Here is a 15,952-nt window from a genome sequence, read left to right as displayed (position 1 = left end):
CTCCAGCCCCCACAGTATCACAACCCCTACCTAGACCTGTCCCAAATGTAATTAGTGTATCTACCACACCCAAAATACCAAATAAGTATTATTCAGTAAGTACTTACTAGAGGCACAGTATGCAATTCAAATGGTGAGAAAATACAAAAGAATGGTATGATCTAGACCTGATATTCAAAAAGCTTATAATCTACTTGAAAAAAGATGAGAAGACATAAAAAAAAAACCCTCAGGGAATATAATACTCCTTCAATCTGGCTTCCACGTAAACATTCCATCAAAAATGCTTGCGTAAGTCAATGACCCTCTAACAGACAAATCCAGCAGAACTTCACATTTGTAGTATTACTTGACCTCTTTAACATTATCTGACACTACTGACTGCTCAAGCTTACAAACGTGCTCTACCACAGTAAAAGAAGAATGTCATGACTTATACAACATACTCCCACAGCCGTGAGGATTTTGTTTTTGTCAATGAACTTTGTTAGTCACTCTAACTTTTCTCTTCCCTTCTTAGTGTAAATCTCAATGTCACAGCTGAGAACAATGAGAATGAATCACTTCTATTCTTCCAGAACTTGTTCTTCCCTTGCCCTTCTGCTGAATATTCATTCTCCTACATCCCTAACTATTCCTTCTCATTCTCCTTCATGGGCACCGTTTCTTCTCTTGGGTTAACTACAGAACAAGCTCTGACAAGGAACCCCATCATCAACCCCTGTCTCGTATTTCACACTCTTTCTGACTAATATAATGCAACTCCATGTCTTAAAATTTTTCTTATCCGCCTACAAGAGCACCTATATTCCAACACTTTGAACGCAATAACGAACTAATTTACATGCTGTACAGAAAAAAGCCTGCTTGCAACGCTGACCCTTGGCTGGCATCCGGGAATTTGACTGATAACCAGTTCCCTACTCTGATATAAAACTTTCCCTAAATGATAAGAGTAGTTCTCTGCGCCTAAACTGTTTGTACAATGTGATTTATGCTGAACACCTTTCTTTCCCTCTGGGAGCCTTGGATTTTAGTACATGTGAGGCACAGGGTCCCTACGTGACCACCTCCAGTAAAAATCGTCTCCAGTGAGCTCCTCTGGTAGACAACACATATGTTGTTACATCTCGTCGCTGGAGGAATTAGGTACATCCTGCCTGACTCCACTGTGAGAAGACTGAAAAGTTTGCACTGGTTTCCTCTGGACTTCACTCCATGCCCTTTTTTCCTATTTTGCTTTGTATCCTTTCAGTGTAATAAATTTTAGCCATAAGTACAACTATATGCTGAATGCTGTGAGTCCTTCTCATGAATAACTGGACCTAAGAGTGATCTCGGGTATTATACTTGCCTCTTAAGACCATAAAACTTGCTCCTTCCCATTCTATCCTACTTCAATGCATGGTACCCAATCACCCCAATCAAAAATTAGGAAATTTTTTCAACTCTTCTCTTTTCACCTCTTTGATTTCTCTCAAAGCCACCTCAGGATCTCTACCATCAGTGATGAAATTTCAACCCTCTTCACTTCTCATCTGAATTTTCACTTCCCTGATACCCCTGCCTCTAGTAACTCCCTCCAGTCTAGCCTACACACTGCTTTTAGAATCACTTCTCCAGCTGGCAAATATGAACACTTCACACCTCTGTTAAAATTCCTTTGGTGTTACCTTTCAGAGTTGCCAGCTTGGCATGGTTTATAAGCCCTATTATGACTGCTCTCTGCCCAACTTTCCTGCAACTGGTCCTAATGCACCCACTGTTACAGCCATACTTAACTGATGATCTTTCTAAACAGGTATGCTTCTTCCACAGCTCCACCTCTTTACATATGCTGGTTGCTCTCCTTTACCCAGCCTTCCAGTCAGGCTAATCCTTATTTATTGATCAAGATCCAATACAAAAGTTACCTCCTTTATGAAAACCATCGCTGACGCCCAATGGCAGAGTTAAATACCTCTCCTTTCTAATCCCACTGCTTATCAAACATAGCTATAACACTTATCCTACTTATTTGTATATTTATATCTATCTCCCCTATGAGTTTTTTAAGGAAGAGGAACATGTTTGATGCACCTTTGTATTCTCAGTGCCTGGAACATCAGTTTGTGGAGTAAAAACAAAATATCTGATATTCAACTTACAAGTTTTACGTCTGAAACATAGCATGTACACTCTATAAATCAAATCCATAGAAACAAACATCGTACCCATCCCATTTTTTAGTGGTGAAATGGCCTCCGTGTTCTCCCTGGGAACACGCAGGGCATTCGTATCTATGTAATAGGTGGGGCCGCCTTGTTTGCCTTTATCGCCGTCTATTTCCATCAGCGTGCTTCCATCATCTCTTTCTACCACCATACCAATAGCTGTGGGGAAATCCACCTGGAAGAGTCAAAAACATAATACAAGTTTTACCTGCTTTTATCAGGTAGTCATTTTTTCCCAACTAAAGTCTTTTACCATAACTGAGTCAGAATTTCTGCATGAATTTAATTCTACATAAATGGCCCTTTCACATCCAATTAATTAACACTACACTTACCTTGGGACAGTCTTCACCAGCATAACCAGCTCTCACAGTATAGGACCCAATATCAAAAACAAGAGCTCCAACTTCGTCTGAAAAGATGAAAAGATAATTAACATTAACAACCTACAAGTATCATATGAAAATTAAGAGTACTTAATGTGCTTAAAATGAGAAAGTATGTGAAACCTCTATTACAAATTAAAACAGGTATTACATTCATATCATTACCAGCTTGAACCTAGTTTTAAATACACCTTAAAATAAAGATTCACTTAGTTAAAATATAACAAGTCATACGCTGTATATCAGTATAGGTTCAATCAGGAATGAGATGGTACACTAAAATTGGGTAATTTGCAAGAGTTTACTTATTAAAGGGACTATTTACAAAGATATAGGCACAATACAGGAAAACCAAAAGGGATAGTATGGTACGCTAGCACTCATAGAGATCTGTTACCACCCTTAGAACTGAAGAAACATGGAGAAAGAACTGTTACCAGAACCCAGAGAGAGTTATGTTTGGAGGGCTACCTGAGAGGAGCTGTGACTTCAGTTGAGGGTTGCAGTGAGCCATGGCTAACCCTGAGGGGAAGGAACCAGACTAATAAATATGCCAACCTTTCTCTCCCCCACGCTCCACTGGCTGGGGTGATCTCACAATTTCTCACCCAAGCTGGGCCACTTCTGAATGCACAAAGGGTTCCGTATTAATAGTTCCACCAGGACAAGAGGCATAAAGCAGGACATATGGTTACCCTACCAGTGGCCAAACCAGAGGTTAAGAGACCCACTGAGGCACTCTCTAAGGATCAGCCTTCAAGGGCACAAAGAGGGTGGAAATGGGTGGAAAGTAGATCCAGAGGTGCAAAAGGTACCATTTTTTCATATGTTAAGGGAAATTACATTCCATGCAATTAAAGAAGAAACTTAGCAAACCCCAAGAAAAAAAGGGACTCTGAAGAATTAGAGTTTAAGATATAATTATATAGGCCAAGTAAAAATCATTAAAATGAAGTTATCAAAGTTCGTGCATTTCAAAGATTTTTAGTAAAGTTTAAGGCTGAGGAAGAAAGCTGGTAATTTTTTTTTTCACATACATATTCAGAGGAAAGCCTCTAATTATACTTTAAAAAATTTCATCCAAAACAGCATGCCTCCAAAAACAAAACACTTGGGTTTTCCAGGCACTAATTTTTCAAAGAAGAATTTTTTTCAATCATTAAAAAGAATAAAGAACTATTATTATCTCCATTAAACTGGCAAAATCCATCTGATAAGACCAAGTGTTGTCAAAGATGTAGGGAAAGAAAAGCTCCTACACATTTGCTTATAAAAGCTGTAAACTGATACAACCACATGCACAATTTAATCACATGACTAAAGTTGAAAATGTGCATACACAAAAATTACACTTTTACCTTCTCTAGAGAAACTCTCTCACACATGTCACAAGGAGATACGTTTCAGAATGTTTACTAGCTATGTGACCTTGGGTGATTTCTAACCTTTCTGCCTCAGTTTCCTCATATATAAATGTGCATAATAATAGTTCCTATCCCTATCTCATAGGATGCTCTAATAATTATGTAAATGTGTTAAATGCTATAATGCATGTAAGCACCTAGAACAGTACCTGCACATAATAATCACAGTAAGTGGGAGCCACTATTAACCATTATTATCACCACACTGCTCATCACAGGAAAAAAATAGAAATAATCTAATGGTCTCTCAGTAGGGAAATAGATAGACTATAATTTATTCACACCATGAAATACTATACAGCAGTTAAAATGAATGGTCTAGATCTACATGTATTAATATGGATAAATCTCCAAAAAATGACTAGCTTGAAAAGCTAGTTACTACACACACACACACACACATACACATTATGATACTGTTTAATTCATTATGGACACACACACTGGGTAAAAGTATAAAATATGCATGGGGTCTGGGAATGTTGCCTACAACTTTGGTTCTGTGGCTACCTCTAAGGAGGGAGAGAAGGGGACTCTATATCCCACATTCTACTTCTTAAAATATCTCAAGCAAATACAGTAAAATATTATACCAATTTATCACATATAAACTTATGCATATTTTTAGTATGTCTGAAGTACTTAAAATTAACTTTTAAAATAAAGAAAAATTAATGATTATATAGATAGTTGTAGTTAAGAGATGGTGTCCTTACAGAATAATGATCTCATTTTTATTCAAATAAAATGAAGAGCCATCTATTTTTCTTATTTGAAAGGAAGTTTCTGCATTTATTACATTTCCCAAAGTAATTATCCATTCTCTATACAATTCTCTGATCCAAATTATTTTGTCTGAAAGTAGCGGTCCTTAAAAGCAGAACATGCATTTGTTGTCACCACAGCGTGTACATTCAAGCACAAATGGTAAAGTTACTAATGAATATGAATTAATAAACGTTAACACTGACTAACCAGAATATTGGCTAAAGAAATATCCTAACTAGGGGCGCCTGGGTGGCTCAGTCGTTGAGCGTCTGCCTTCGGCTCAGGGCGTGATCCCGGCGTTATCGGATCCAGCCCCACATCAGGCTCCTCCGCTGGGAGCCTGCTTCTTCCTCTCCCACTCCCCCTGCTTGTGTTCCCTCTCTCGCTGGCTGTCTCTCTCTCTGTCAAATAAATAAATAAAATCTTAAAAAAAAAAAAAAAGAAATATCCTAACTAAATAAATGAATTGCCTTACCTGGTTAACCAAAATTTTCAATGACTGTTCTCAAAGGATCAATCTTTTGTCCTATACCAGGGCTCTTAACCTTTTCTGTATCATGAACCTCTTTCACAAAGCTCTGGGCTGAACTGTTTTCCCCCTAAAATTCATATGTTGAAGTCTTAACCCTTAGTACCTTAAAACAGGACTATATTTAGAGATTAAGATCTTAATTTAAAGAGGTGATTAAATTAAAATGAGATCGTAAGATGGGCCCTCACCCACTATGACCGGTGTCCTTGCATGAAGAAAACATTTGGACACAGATTCATACAGAGGAAAGACCATGTGAAAATACAGGGAGAAGACAGCTTTTATAAGCCAAGGAGAAAGACCTCCAAAGAAAACAACCCTGTCAACACTTTGATATCAGATTTCTTGCCTCCAGAATGGAGAGAAAATTAATTTCTGTTATTTAAGCCACACAGTCTGTGGTACTTTGTTACAGCAGCCCTAGCAAACAAATACAGACACGTTAGGAAACTTATGATTCCCTACTTAGAAAAAATTATAAAAGAAACCAATTATAATAAAATATAGTTCTACCTGTGGATTACTTAGGGAGGCCAGGGACCACATATTTTGAACCCCTCCCTTAATTTACCCTTTCATAGGTAATCTGTTCCGCCCTACAGCCTCAACTTTATCAAAATATTAATAATTCCAATCACAAATCTCTCTCAAGCCCTCACCTTCATCTAGATCCGTATCTCAAACTTTTTTTTTTAATTTTTTTTAAAAAATTTATTTGTCAGAGAGAGAGAGAGAGAAAGAAAAGCAGCAGGCAGAGGAAGAAGCAGGCTCCCCTCTGAGCACTTGATCCCAGGACCGTAGGATCATGACCCGAGCCAAAGGCAGATGCTTAACCAACTGAGCCACCCAGGTGTCCCTCAAACTTTTTTTTGAGCATCACAAATAAGATTTTTTGTTACCATTAAACGTCTGAATTTTAAACAGCTTCTTGGACTGGTGGTTCGTATCCATCAGCTTGTTCAATTTTAGCACTGGTCTCATCCCCAGAAGCTTTTACCAGAATTACTACCTTCACCATGAAACTCCATGAGCTTTCTCAATTCAAACCTGGGCTTCTTCAGCATTTTTACTTTTCTAAAAAAGACATCATGGAGAAGATGAATAGATCGGCAAGCTTTTTCTATGTCTTTTCTGATGGTGTCTGGAATCAATTTATTGATCACTTCTTTCAAATCATTTGTCTGCACCTCTCAGGTCATAATCTCCATCATCTTTTTCTGGATTTGGTGCTGAGCATAAAAGGTCTTCTGAATCGAATTTTGGCAATTTTTAGTAAAACTAACACCAAATAAATGAAGCAAATAACCATCAGTAGTCTTGACCTCAACATGAGCTTCAGTCACATCTGCCATTTTTTGACCATGGAGCACATTTTGTCATGGGCAAGATCCATGCCATGGAAACTAGTCAGGCAGTTTTTGCCCTGAATATTCTCAGTAATAAGCTTAAATTTTTTAAATGCAACTTCATCAGGGGCGCCTGGGTGGCGCAGTGAGTTAAGCACTGGACTCTTGGTTTCCACTCAGGTTGTGATGGAGCCCCGCACCCCTACCCTGTCCCCTGCTCCGTGCGAAGTCTGCTTAAGGCTCTCTCTGCTCCACCCTACAACAACCCCCCGCCCCCCAGTGAACGCGCACACACTCTCTCTGAAATAAATAAATCTTTTAAAAAATAAGGAGTAAAAATAAATGCAACTTCATCATTCTGCAAATCAGCAAGGTTCACTTCAAAAACATGATCCTTGAGGACTTCAGACGCAATTTTGGCTTCACTGAGTTCTCTTGACTAGTGTTTTTCCAGTATTTCTTATACTGAACACAGGTGGTACATTCACATCATACCAATTTTTCTTAGAAAACAGATCAACTTGGCTCCCTTTCTGCCACCTTTCTTTTTTCTCTTTTTTTTTTAAGATTTTATTTATTTATTTGACAGAGAGAGACAGCCAGTGAGAGAGGGAACACAAGCAGGGGGAGTGGGAGAGGAAGAAGCAGGCTCCCAGTGGAAGAGCCTGATGTGGGGCTCGAACCCAGAACGCTGGGATCACGCCCTGAGCCGAAGGCAGTTGCTTAACCACTGCGCTACCCAGGCGCCCCTGCCACCTTTCATAAGGCACTTGTTCTTACCAACCGCCATGGTGCTACTTAGCGAGCCAAAAGGCCGTATCTCAAACTTCTTAGTGTACAACATCAATTCCTCCTGATGTCCCACTGGTACCCCAAATTCAACATATCTGAAGCACTGTCTTCTTTTCCCCATCCTATCTAACCTAATCTCAACAGTGCTATGACCATTAGTGGCCTAGTCAGCAGAGGCAAAAAACTGAGACTTGTGAATGTCTTCAGATTTTCATATCCCTCATCAAGTTTTGCCAAATAGTTCTGCTATTTCTCAATTACCTTCCTCTTTACTACCATTGACACTGTCTTGAGTCAACTCTTCTTTTAAAAAAGATTTGAGAATGCATGTGTGAGTGCACGTGGTGAAGGGGCAGAAGGAGAGGGAGAGAATCTCAGACATTCCAGGAGAGCACAGAGCCAAGGCAAGGCTTGATACGACAACGAGCCTGAGATCATGACCTGAGCAGAAACCAAGAGTCGGATGCTCAAACAACTAAGCCACCCAGGCATGCCTTAAACGAAGCTCTTATCTCAACAGAGAATTATTACAATTCCCTATAAATATTGTGCTTCCCATCTCTCCACTTCTCCATCGCCTTTCAAACTGCTGCACTTGTTATTTTTCAAAATTGTAACTCTGAATGAACATGTAGACACATAAATCCTTCAATGAAAAAAGAGCATCACTCAGTGGTTTCCCATCATCTACAAAACAAAATTTAAATCATTTCACCCAGTTGATATTCAAGGCTTATTAGCAAAAATCTGCCCCTAGTCTCATTTCCCACCTCACATACTAGCATTGCTGGATAATGTTGTCTTCTAAACACACAATGTGCTCTCACTCAGCTAACCTTTGCATATGCTGTCCTTCTCCACTCTTCTTCCATCACCTCCATAACCTCTCTTGTGAAGTCCTCTGAGTTGAGCTGGTAACTTGTCTGTTCTACCGTTGTACCTTCTACATATTGTCATTACTGAACACACTACGTTGAATTAGTTACCCTTTCTCATCAAGTCACCCAATTATCATGATATAAATGATAAGACGTACCACTACTTCAGGCATCACTAAGAAAAAAAAGCATGCTGCCAATTAAACTCTGCCATACCAATTAAACTCTGCCACACCATCAAGAAATATTCCATGTTAATTAGACTAGAATTGAATTTTTTAAAATTTTAAATATGTAAAATAGAAAAAACCTCCACAAAAAAAAGAGAAATATTTCAACTTCAGCTCTTTAAATATGGGGGGGGGATGTACAACTAAAACTAAATAAAATATGGTGTCCATTTATTTGACTGATTCACTTATAAGACTGTCCTTCTTGGAGGCAGAGGCTATACCTGCCTGGCACATAGTGAGCACTCAAAACTTTTTTTTTTAATGAAATGAAAAATCTAACAAATCAATCATGCTCTTGTCCTAATTAGATGGCAAACGAATTTTTTTTTATTTTTTTAACTTTTTGGCAAACTAGACATAGAATTTTAATCTGAGTGGGACTCTTGATTCTTGGAATTTTGCATCTGCTTATTTTCCTTTTTCAAAGGATGGGAAATAGGTCTATTTCCTGTACCTTGTTTTGTTAAAATCTAAGTACCAATGAATCCAAAATAGGAAAACGGTAAAGGGAGATAGGAGGCTTAAACCATAAACATGGAGGTCTGGGTATTTAAAAACCAGGATACAATTTCTAACGGATAAAAATCCTCAAGACTTGCATCCCTTTGCTACTAAAAACACCGTTTTCACTTTTCTGAGGATGCTGCTGTTTTTCCACAGAGTAAATAGCTTTCAAGTTTAGAGGTGTGGTTGATTTTTCTGGGAAAACATGAAGCAATGGTGGCAATTTTCTAACCTGGTCTTAAAACATTCCAATATGATACTGAAGGCAAATGACTTTGGAAGAAAGCAGGAACGTTATTTTTTTGTTTGGACAAGGGTGCCTCAACTCATGCAGATGACGGTTCTGAGAAATTTTTAAGGTTAGAGATTTGGGGGTGAGGGGTGCAGGAATGATGAAACACAATTTAATCAAAGTTGAACTGTTTATCTTTATAATGTGAGTTTGAAGTAAAGGAGAACCATGAAAGATGGTCACAGGAGCAATGAGTAGGCCCAGAAACCAGTTAGAAAGTATGGAAATCTGGGTGAATTATGCACTACACCCAAAGCTAAAAATGAATGTCAGATTTAGTCAGAAATCATTATTAGAATAAGATAGCTATAAATTTTAAAATTTATACTGCAAAGATCTTTTAAATATGCAAGCAAGTTAAAAATACAGCTAAGTTAATTACACAAAACCTAGGTGGGAGGTTTGGTTTCTTTTCATAGTACACCCTTTGGAAAATTGACCTACTACAAATACTGGCCATACAGGGGTAACTCAATCACAAAATCATACACTTATTTTTGTGAGTTTTAAATACTTTATATATGAAACAGGCTTTAAGACATATTCCTCTCCATAAGCAAATGAGACACAGGACGTTTATTCTGAATACCTAAACCATACATGAATATGCTCTGATTATATAAGTGAAAAATGACTTATGGAGAAACCAAAAAACTGTTTTTAAAGTGGGAAAGGGTTTTATTGAATTGCCTTTTTCTTCATCCCAGAGATTCTTGTTCACCACTTATTAGGAAGTTATGTAAGTCTGGGCCAGTTACTTAATCTTTTCCATACCTTATTTTCTTATTCCATTATATGGGGATAGCAGTATCATTTCCTATGGCTCTTGCAGATTGACTTAATGGACATATTAAATGCAACACATGAAAAGTCTCTGGAATAGCTCTTAGTACAAAGTATGCACTCAATAAATGTTTGCTGCTGGCATTATTAGTATCCATTTCTACCTCAAATTAAACAATGCCTTCTAAGGAAATACTCATGAACAGCTTCTAGGCCCTTGGATCAGTGAACCTAAAGGTAAAATAGAGTCAACAGCCTCCATGAGGCAAAGGCACAAAGATCCAGTTTTTTGGTCAGGATTGCATCTTCAGATGGAAAAGAGGTGAATCATGAAGATCCAGCAGGCTTTCTCCAAAGTAAAAATGGGAAACTACTGACTCTCACATTTGAGAAATCAAAACCAAGAACATAAACGGGGATGACAGGGATGAGGACCAGCATATTACTAAAAAGAAACTCAAGCTACATTCCAAAAACTACTAAGAACTTTGATAAACTCATTTCTATCCCTTACCTGTAAAATGCGATCCTCTTCAGAAACAATAACCTTACTAAACACAATGACAAAAGCAACACTTTAGATTTGTCTTCTCGTTCTCTAGACTCATGAAACACAGCACAAACCTGAATATACATCAGGGCCTCCTACCCATCTAGCAAGAATGAAAGCTCTGAGTATATTTCGAGTGGGGGGTCGAGATACTGCGTTTCTAAAAAGCCTGCAGGTGATGCCGACACTGCTGATCCATGGACCACACTTGGGGTAGCAAGTGTATCATTATCTCACTGAACCTTCGCAACCACCCCATTGGGTAGGAATTATCATTCCCGAAATGAGGAGCCTGAAGTTGGGAAAAGTTAAGTAACTTGCCCAAGGCCAAAACGCTCAATAAATGGTGAGACTGAAAGTACAAGTCAGGCGTGTGTAACTCCCAGGCCCGTGCTTATCTTTCCACCCACCACAGCCAACCCAAGGACATCAGAGTTAAGTTACAGGTGTTCCCACGAGTAACTCTGGAGAACCCCCAGTCAGCAAACGGGCAGAAGTTACCGAAAGGTGTAAGGCAGCTGAGCACGAACGAGAGGAGGCTGCGTCCTGAGTGGCCGCCACTCCTCCAATCAGTGGTACCTCTCGCGGCTCGCTTTAGCCTCCACGGGACGTTGCGGAAACCCTCCGTCCACGCTTGCAAACTGCTGGGCCCTCCCAAGTTTAAACCCGCGCGCGCGCCCCAACGTAGCCAAGTTATGGATGGTGACACCGAGGAAGATGCGACCCTGCGGCCGGCCACGCAAGCCTGGGCTCTCCCGGCCAACACCTCAGGATGGAGTGCCCGCCCAGGCGGAGGCCGGCGCGCAGCCCCAAAACCCCGCTCCTCCGGGGGCCAAGGCTGGAAGGAATCGCAGGAGGCGGCGACTCCAGGCGCCCGAGGCTCCTGCCGAGCCGGGTGGGCTCCGGGGGCGGGCAGAGCACGGGGCGGGGATGGGGCGGGGAGGCTGGGGTCCCAAGCGGGGGAGACCGGAAGGGGCCGCCGCGGAGGGGAGGGCTGGGGGCGGCGGTTACAAACCCCACACGCTAAAAAGGCGCGCTCTCTCGTCCGGCCGCACTCACTCACCTCCCCCGTACACCCCTCCGCTCATGGCTGCTGTCCGCGCGACTTCTACGCTAAAGGCTACCGAGCGAAGTGACTGCGACGACCGCGAGTGCGGGTCCCGAGAAGCACTAGCCCCCTACCCCCTTAACTTCCACTGCCACCCCCCTCAGGCAACAAAGCGGCGTCCACACACCCCGGAGCTCAGTCACACTTGCTGTCTGCTCTTAACAGCCAATCATGAGAGGCCCGGATACCCTTTAGCCAGTCAGAACGAGGCTGTGCTGCATCCCTACCGCGGCACTGCCAGTTTAACCAATCGAAGGCAGCCATGGAGGCGGGGAAAGGGGAAAGCGACGGAAGGAGGGAAGGAGTTGGGTTGCGGAACCGGCCGCAGGCTGGCTGGGGGTGGGGGGGAGGGGGGCGGAGGGAGGCTGGGGGCGGAGCTTCCCGAGGGGCCCGGAGAGTAAGCCGGAGCGAGCAGGAGAGGGAGGAGAGAGGCGAGGGGGAAGTGTCGGGGTGGGTCTAGGGGTGTGGCTGGGCGCGGAGGAGCGGTGGGAATCCGACAACCTAAACTAAACCCCTGGAAGACAGTCTAGAAATACAAAGTGTCTCCACGCAGCGATTCCTAGGTTTGGACTGTGGAGAATGTAGATTTTTTTTTCCCCCAGAAAATGTACTTTCAGCTAACTTTTATGTTAAAAAAAATTAAAATGTTATGCTCAACTTTGGGGTAGGGAAACAGTAAATCAGACAAATCTATAGGATCCTACAATTTTTGAAATGGTTATTAATAATTAAAAGAAGAAAGAGATGATATACTATATACTTTCCCAAACAAATTTAGGTAGCACTTTAAAAAATTATTTTTAGAAGTATCATCAGTTTCTTTTATCCTGTTAGACAAGTGTAAAACAATCCTCATCCAGGTGAGTACCTAATACTAAATACATATCCAGTCTGTCTACTGTTCTTAGTCCCCTATTTTTACTAGCCCAGTCCGGGTCACCATTGTCTTTCCTCCTGAATTACTGCAATAACTTAATTGTCTTGCCTCTTGGCCACATTGCAAGCAGCTTGACCTACAAAAACGCCCAAATCTAGTCATGTTACTCCAACTCAAACCCTTAAGATGGACTGCATCTCTTGTAGTTGAAAGCAGTTTTTTAGTTGATTTGTCTAGAGTCTAGACATAGGGGCTGCCCTTAACCTTAGGAACAATGGAATAAAGTCCCATAAGTCTTAGTGCCAGCAACGTAGCAGAAAGTGATAGCAGACATTGTATGGTGACTAACATGATATAATAAAAAAATATTAAAAGAAAAAAAGTGATAGTAGGGTGAGGAACAAGGCTAGTGAGAAACTTTCCCATCCACTTAACAGAATAATCTCAGTATATCTGATCATTTAGGAGACCCGCATTAACGCAATGAGATAATGCAGAAGTCTGCAAACCATAGCCCCATGGCCATATCAAACCTTCTTTCTATTTTTGTGTGGCCTATGAGCTAAGAAAGGTTATTCCACTTTTAAATGGTGTTTTGGAAGGGCACTTGGGTGGCACAGTCAGTCAAGTGTCTGACTCTTGGTTTCGGCTCAGCTCCTAATCTCAGGGTCATGAGGTGGAACCCTGCCTGGGGCTCTGCTCTGAGTGCCGGGGTCCGAGTTTCTCTCTCCCTCCGTCTCCCTCTGCCCCTCCTGCTTGCGCCCTCTCTCTCTAAAATAAATAAATCTTTATAAAATAAACACTTTTTATTTTAAGATTTTATTTATTTACTTGTCAGAGAAAGAGAGAGCCCAAGCAGGGGGAGGGGCAGGCAGAGTGAGAAGCAGGCTCCCCGCTGAGCAAGGAACCGATGTGGGACTCGATTCCAGGACCCTGGGATTGTGACCCAAGTGGAAGGCAGATACTTAACCAACTGAGCCAAACAAGCGTCCCTAAGGTTTTATTTATTTCAGAGAGAGAGAGCGCAGGCACGCACAAGTGGGGTTGGGGTGGGAGGAGGGGCAGAGAGAATTTTAAGCACACTCCCAGCTGAGTGGGGAGCCCCAAGCAGGCTCCATCTGAGAACCCTGAGATCAGGACCTGAGCCAAAACCAAGGGTCGGTCACTCAACTGACTAAGCCACCCAGGCACCCCCATTTTTAAAAAGATTTATTTATTCATTTTAGAGAGAGAGGGAGAGAGTGCGAGTGGTGGGAAGGGCAGAGGGAGAGGGCACAGGAGAGAGAGACTCTCAAGCAGACTCCCCACTGAGCACACAGGGCACTGTGGGGCTGATTCCAGGACCCCAACATCATTACCTGAGCCAAAATCAAGAGTCCGACCCTCAACCGACTGAGCCACCCAGGCGCCCCTATTTTTAAATGGTTTTTTTAAATGTTTTTAAGAATAATATTTTGTGACATGTGAAAATTATATGAAATTCACATTTCAATGACCATAAACTAAGCTTTACTAGAACATAGCCTGGCTTATTGCTTATTCATTTATGGCTGCTTTTGCTCTATTGAGTAGTTATGACAGAGACTGTGTGAACTAAGCTGGAGAGCATGTTTACTATCAGACCTCTTGTAGAAAGAGTTTACCAAACCCTAAGATGATGTGTTTAACACATCTAGCACAGTGCACTAAGTACTCTGTGTTTACTGTTGTCCCATGATTGTATCTCTACGTACAGATACATATCAAATCCGCAAAAAAATTCCATTTCCACTCTGTGGTTTTATGCTGTGTTTGGCTAATAAAGCTGATGAGCTGTAAAATATGTGATACTTTGGTAGTAATTAAACGTCGAAGCAATACTATTTGTGTTCAGAAACACAGGAATTCATTTAAATCTGTTCACAATTTGGGGCGCCTGGGTGGCACAGCGGTTAAGTGTCTGCTTTCAGCTCAGGGCGTGATCCCGGCGTTATGGGATCGAGCCCCACATCAGGCTCCTCCACTGTGAGCCTGCTTCTTCCTCTCCCACTCCCCCTGCTTGTGTTCCCTCTCTCGCTGGCTGGCTCTCTCTCTGTCAAATAAATAAATAAAATCTTTAAAAAAAAATCTGTTCACAATTTAAATGCATAGGAATTCATACATGTCAACTTAAGTAGATTATAAGTATTGATATCTCTCATCAATACTATCTCCAATCTCTTCCATACATGTAGCAAGTTGGGTTGGAAAAGTAATATATTTGTCCTACTAGTTCAGAGTTCATCAGAAAACAACACAGTTCAGTAAGGTTAATGAGGACCACACTGCTAGCCTTCAGGGAGGCCTGAGATGCTGTGAATGTCTCCACCCACAAAGAGCACAGTGGAGTGCAGGGAAATCTTCAGGATGACAACGCAAAGAAGACAGCTTGAGAAAATACTGGAAAGTCATTCTTAGCTGTTTTGTTTAAAATAAGGGTTTTGCTTCATTTGATAATTTGAAAAGATCTCAGAAAACAGATCATTCATTCGTTCATAATTTCAGGTCAGCTTATTCTCTTGATGTATCACTGGACATATTACTTTATATGATAATAAACCATCGTAAGGAACTTCAAACGCACTGAACTTCAAAGTCATTTGATATGTCTCGACTAATGGCATGTTAATGCAGATAAAAGCGCACACTTCAGTCTTTCATAAATTTCAATCAGCAAAATTGTTACAGGACACTAAGATTGTTGGCCTTAATGTATTGAATTGCCAAAGGAAAGGACTCTTGAAAAAGGAAACCTGTTCAGTACCCCAAGCGAACGATGCTAGGGAGCTGCGCATCCTCGGTAATAATGACATTTTCTCCTTTGTGGCAAGACTTATACTGTCGCAGCTTGTTGTCGTCCATTCTTCATAATTAGGAAAATCGGTAGAAAATACATTAAAAGAAAAATACTGACCCAGCAGAGTCTACTTTGTAAAATATAAAATACGTGAGGGATTTTTTTTTTTTTGGCATTAATATTTCTCCTCTGTAGCCTGATATGTTTTCCCTAAAGTCTTCGCTCAGCCTACATTAACATTACTGATAGCTAGTCGGGTTAAAAAAACAACAAAAACAACAGGAATTCAAGGTTATTGTCTGTATGCCAGTTCTCAAGGGCATAATATACCCAAGCAATCAATGCTTGCAATTCTCCCGCCTGAGCCAGCATTCTCCTTCTGTCTATCAACCTAATAATAAAAAGATATTGAAGTGACATATATGTAAACTTACTGAGCCTTTAGTAGATG

The 15,952-nt window shown here is 41.0% G+C and overlaps 1 protein-coding gene and 1 pseudogene across 3 annotated transcripts in view; both read right to left on the bottom strand.

Moving 5' to 3' along the window:
• The window catches only part of ACTL6A (actin like 6A), a 28,167-nt gene extending 16,291 nt beyond the window's left edge, over nucleotides 1-11,876 (bottom strand). The window contains exons 1-3 of one of the 3 annotated variants that reach the window (XM_045788702.2): nucleotides 11,765-11,876; nucleotides 2,549-2,625; nucleotides 2,214-2,388 (exon numbers count right to left, since the gene is read on the bottom strand). In XM_045788702.2, coding sequence (XP_045644658.1) covers nucleotides 2,214-2,388; nucleotides 2,549-2,625; nucleotides 11,765-11,789 — 277 coding nt within the window. In that variant the 5' untranslated portion in view covers nucleotides 11,790-11,876. Of the gene's footprint in view, nucleotides 1-2,213; nucleotides 2,389-2,548; nucleotides 2,626-10,665; nucleotides 10,687-11,202; nucleotides 11,423-11,764 lie in introns of those variants that run through there. The other 2 variants (XM_045788703.2, XM_087861417.1) reach the window with 2 other exon arrangements.
• Nucleotides 5,246-7,459, bottom strand: LOC148110209 (small ribosomal subunit protein eS1 pseudogene; annotated as a pseudogene).
• Nucleotides 11,877-15,952: the final 4,076 nt, after the last annotated feature.

The sequence above is a fragment of the Ursus americanus genome, chromosome 4 (assembly GCF_024610735.1).
Source record: "Ursus americanus isolate L20-20 chromosome 4, mUrsAme1.1.p, whole genome shotgun sequence".
NCBI classification, from domain to species: domain Eukaryota; kingdom Metazoa; phylum Chordata; class Mammalia; order Carnivora; family Ursidae; genus Ursus; species Ursus americanus.
The sequence above is the reverse complement of the archived record's forward strand: the minus strand, read 5'-3'. Positions and strand labels throughout refer to the sequence as shown.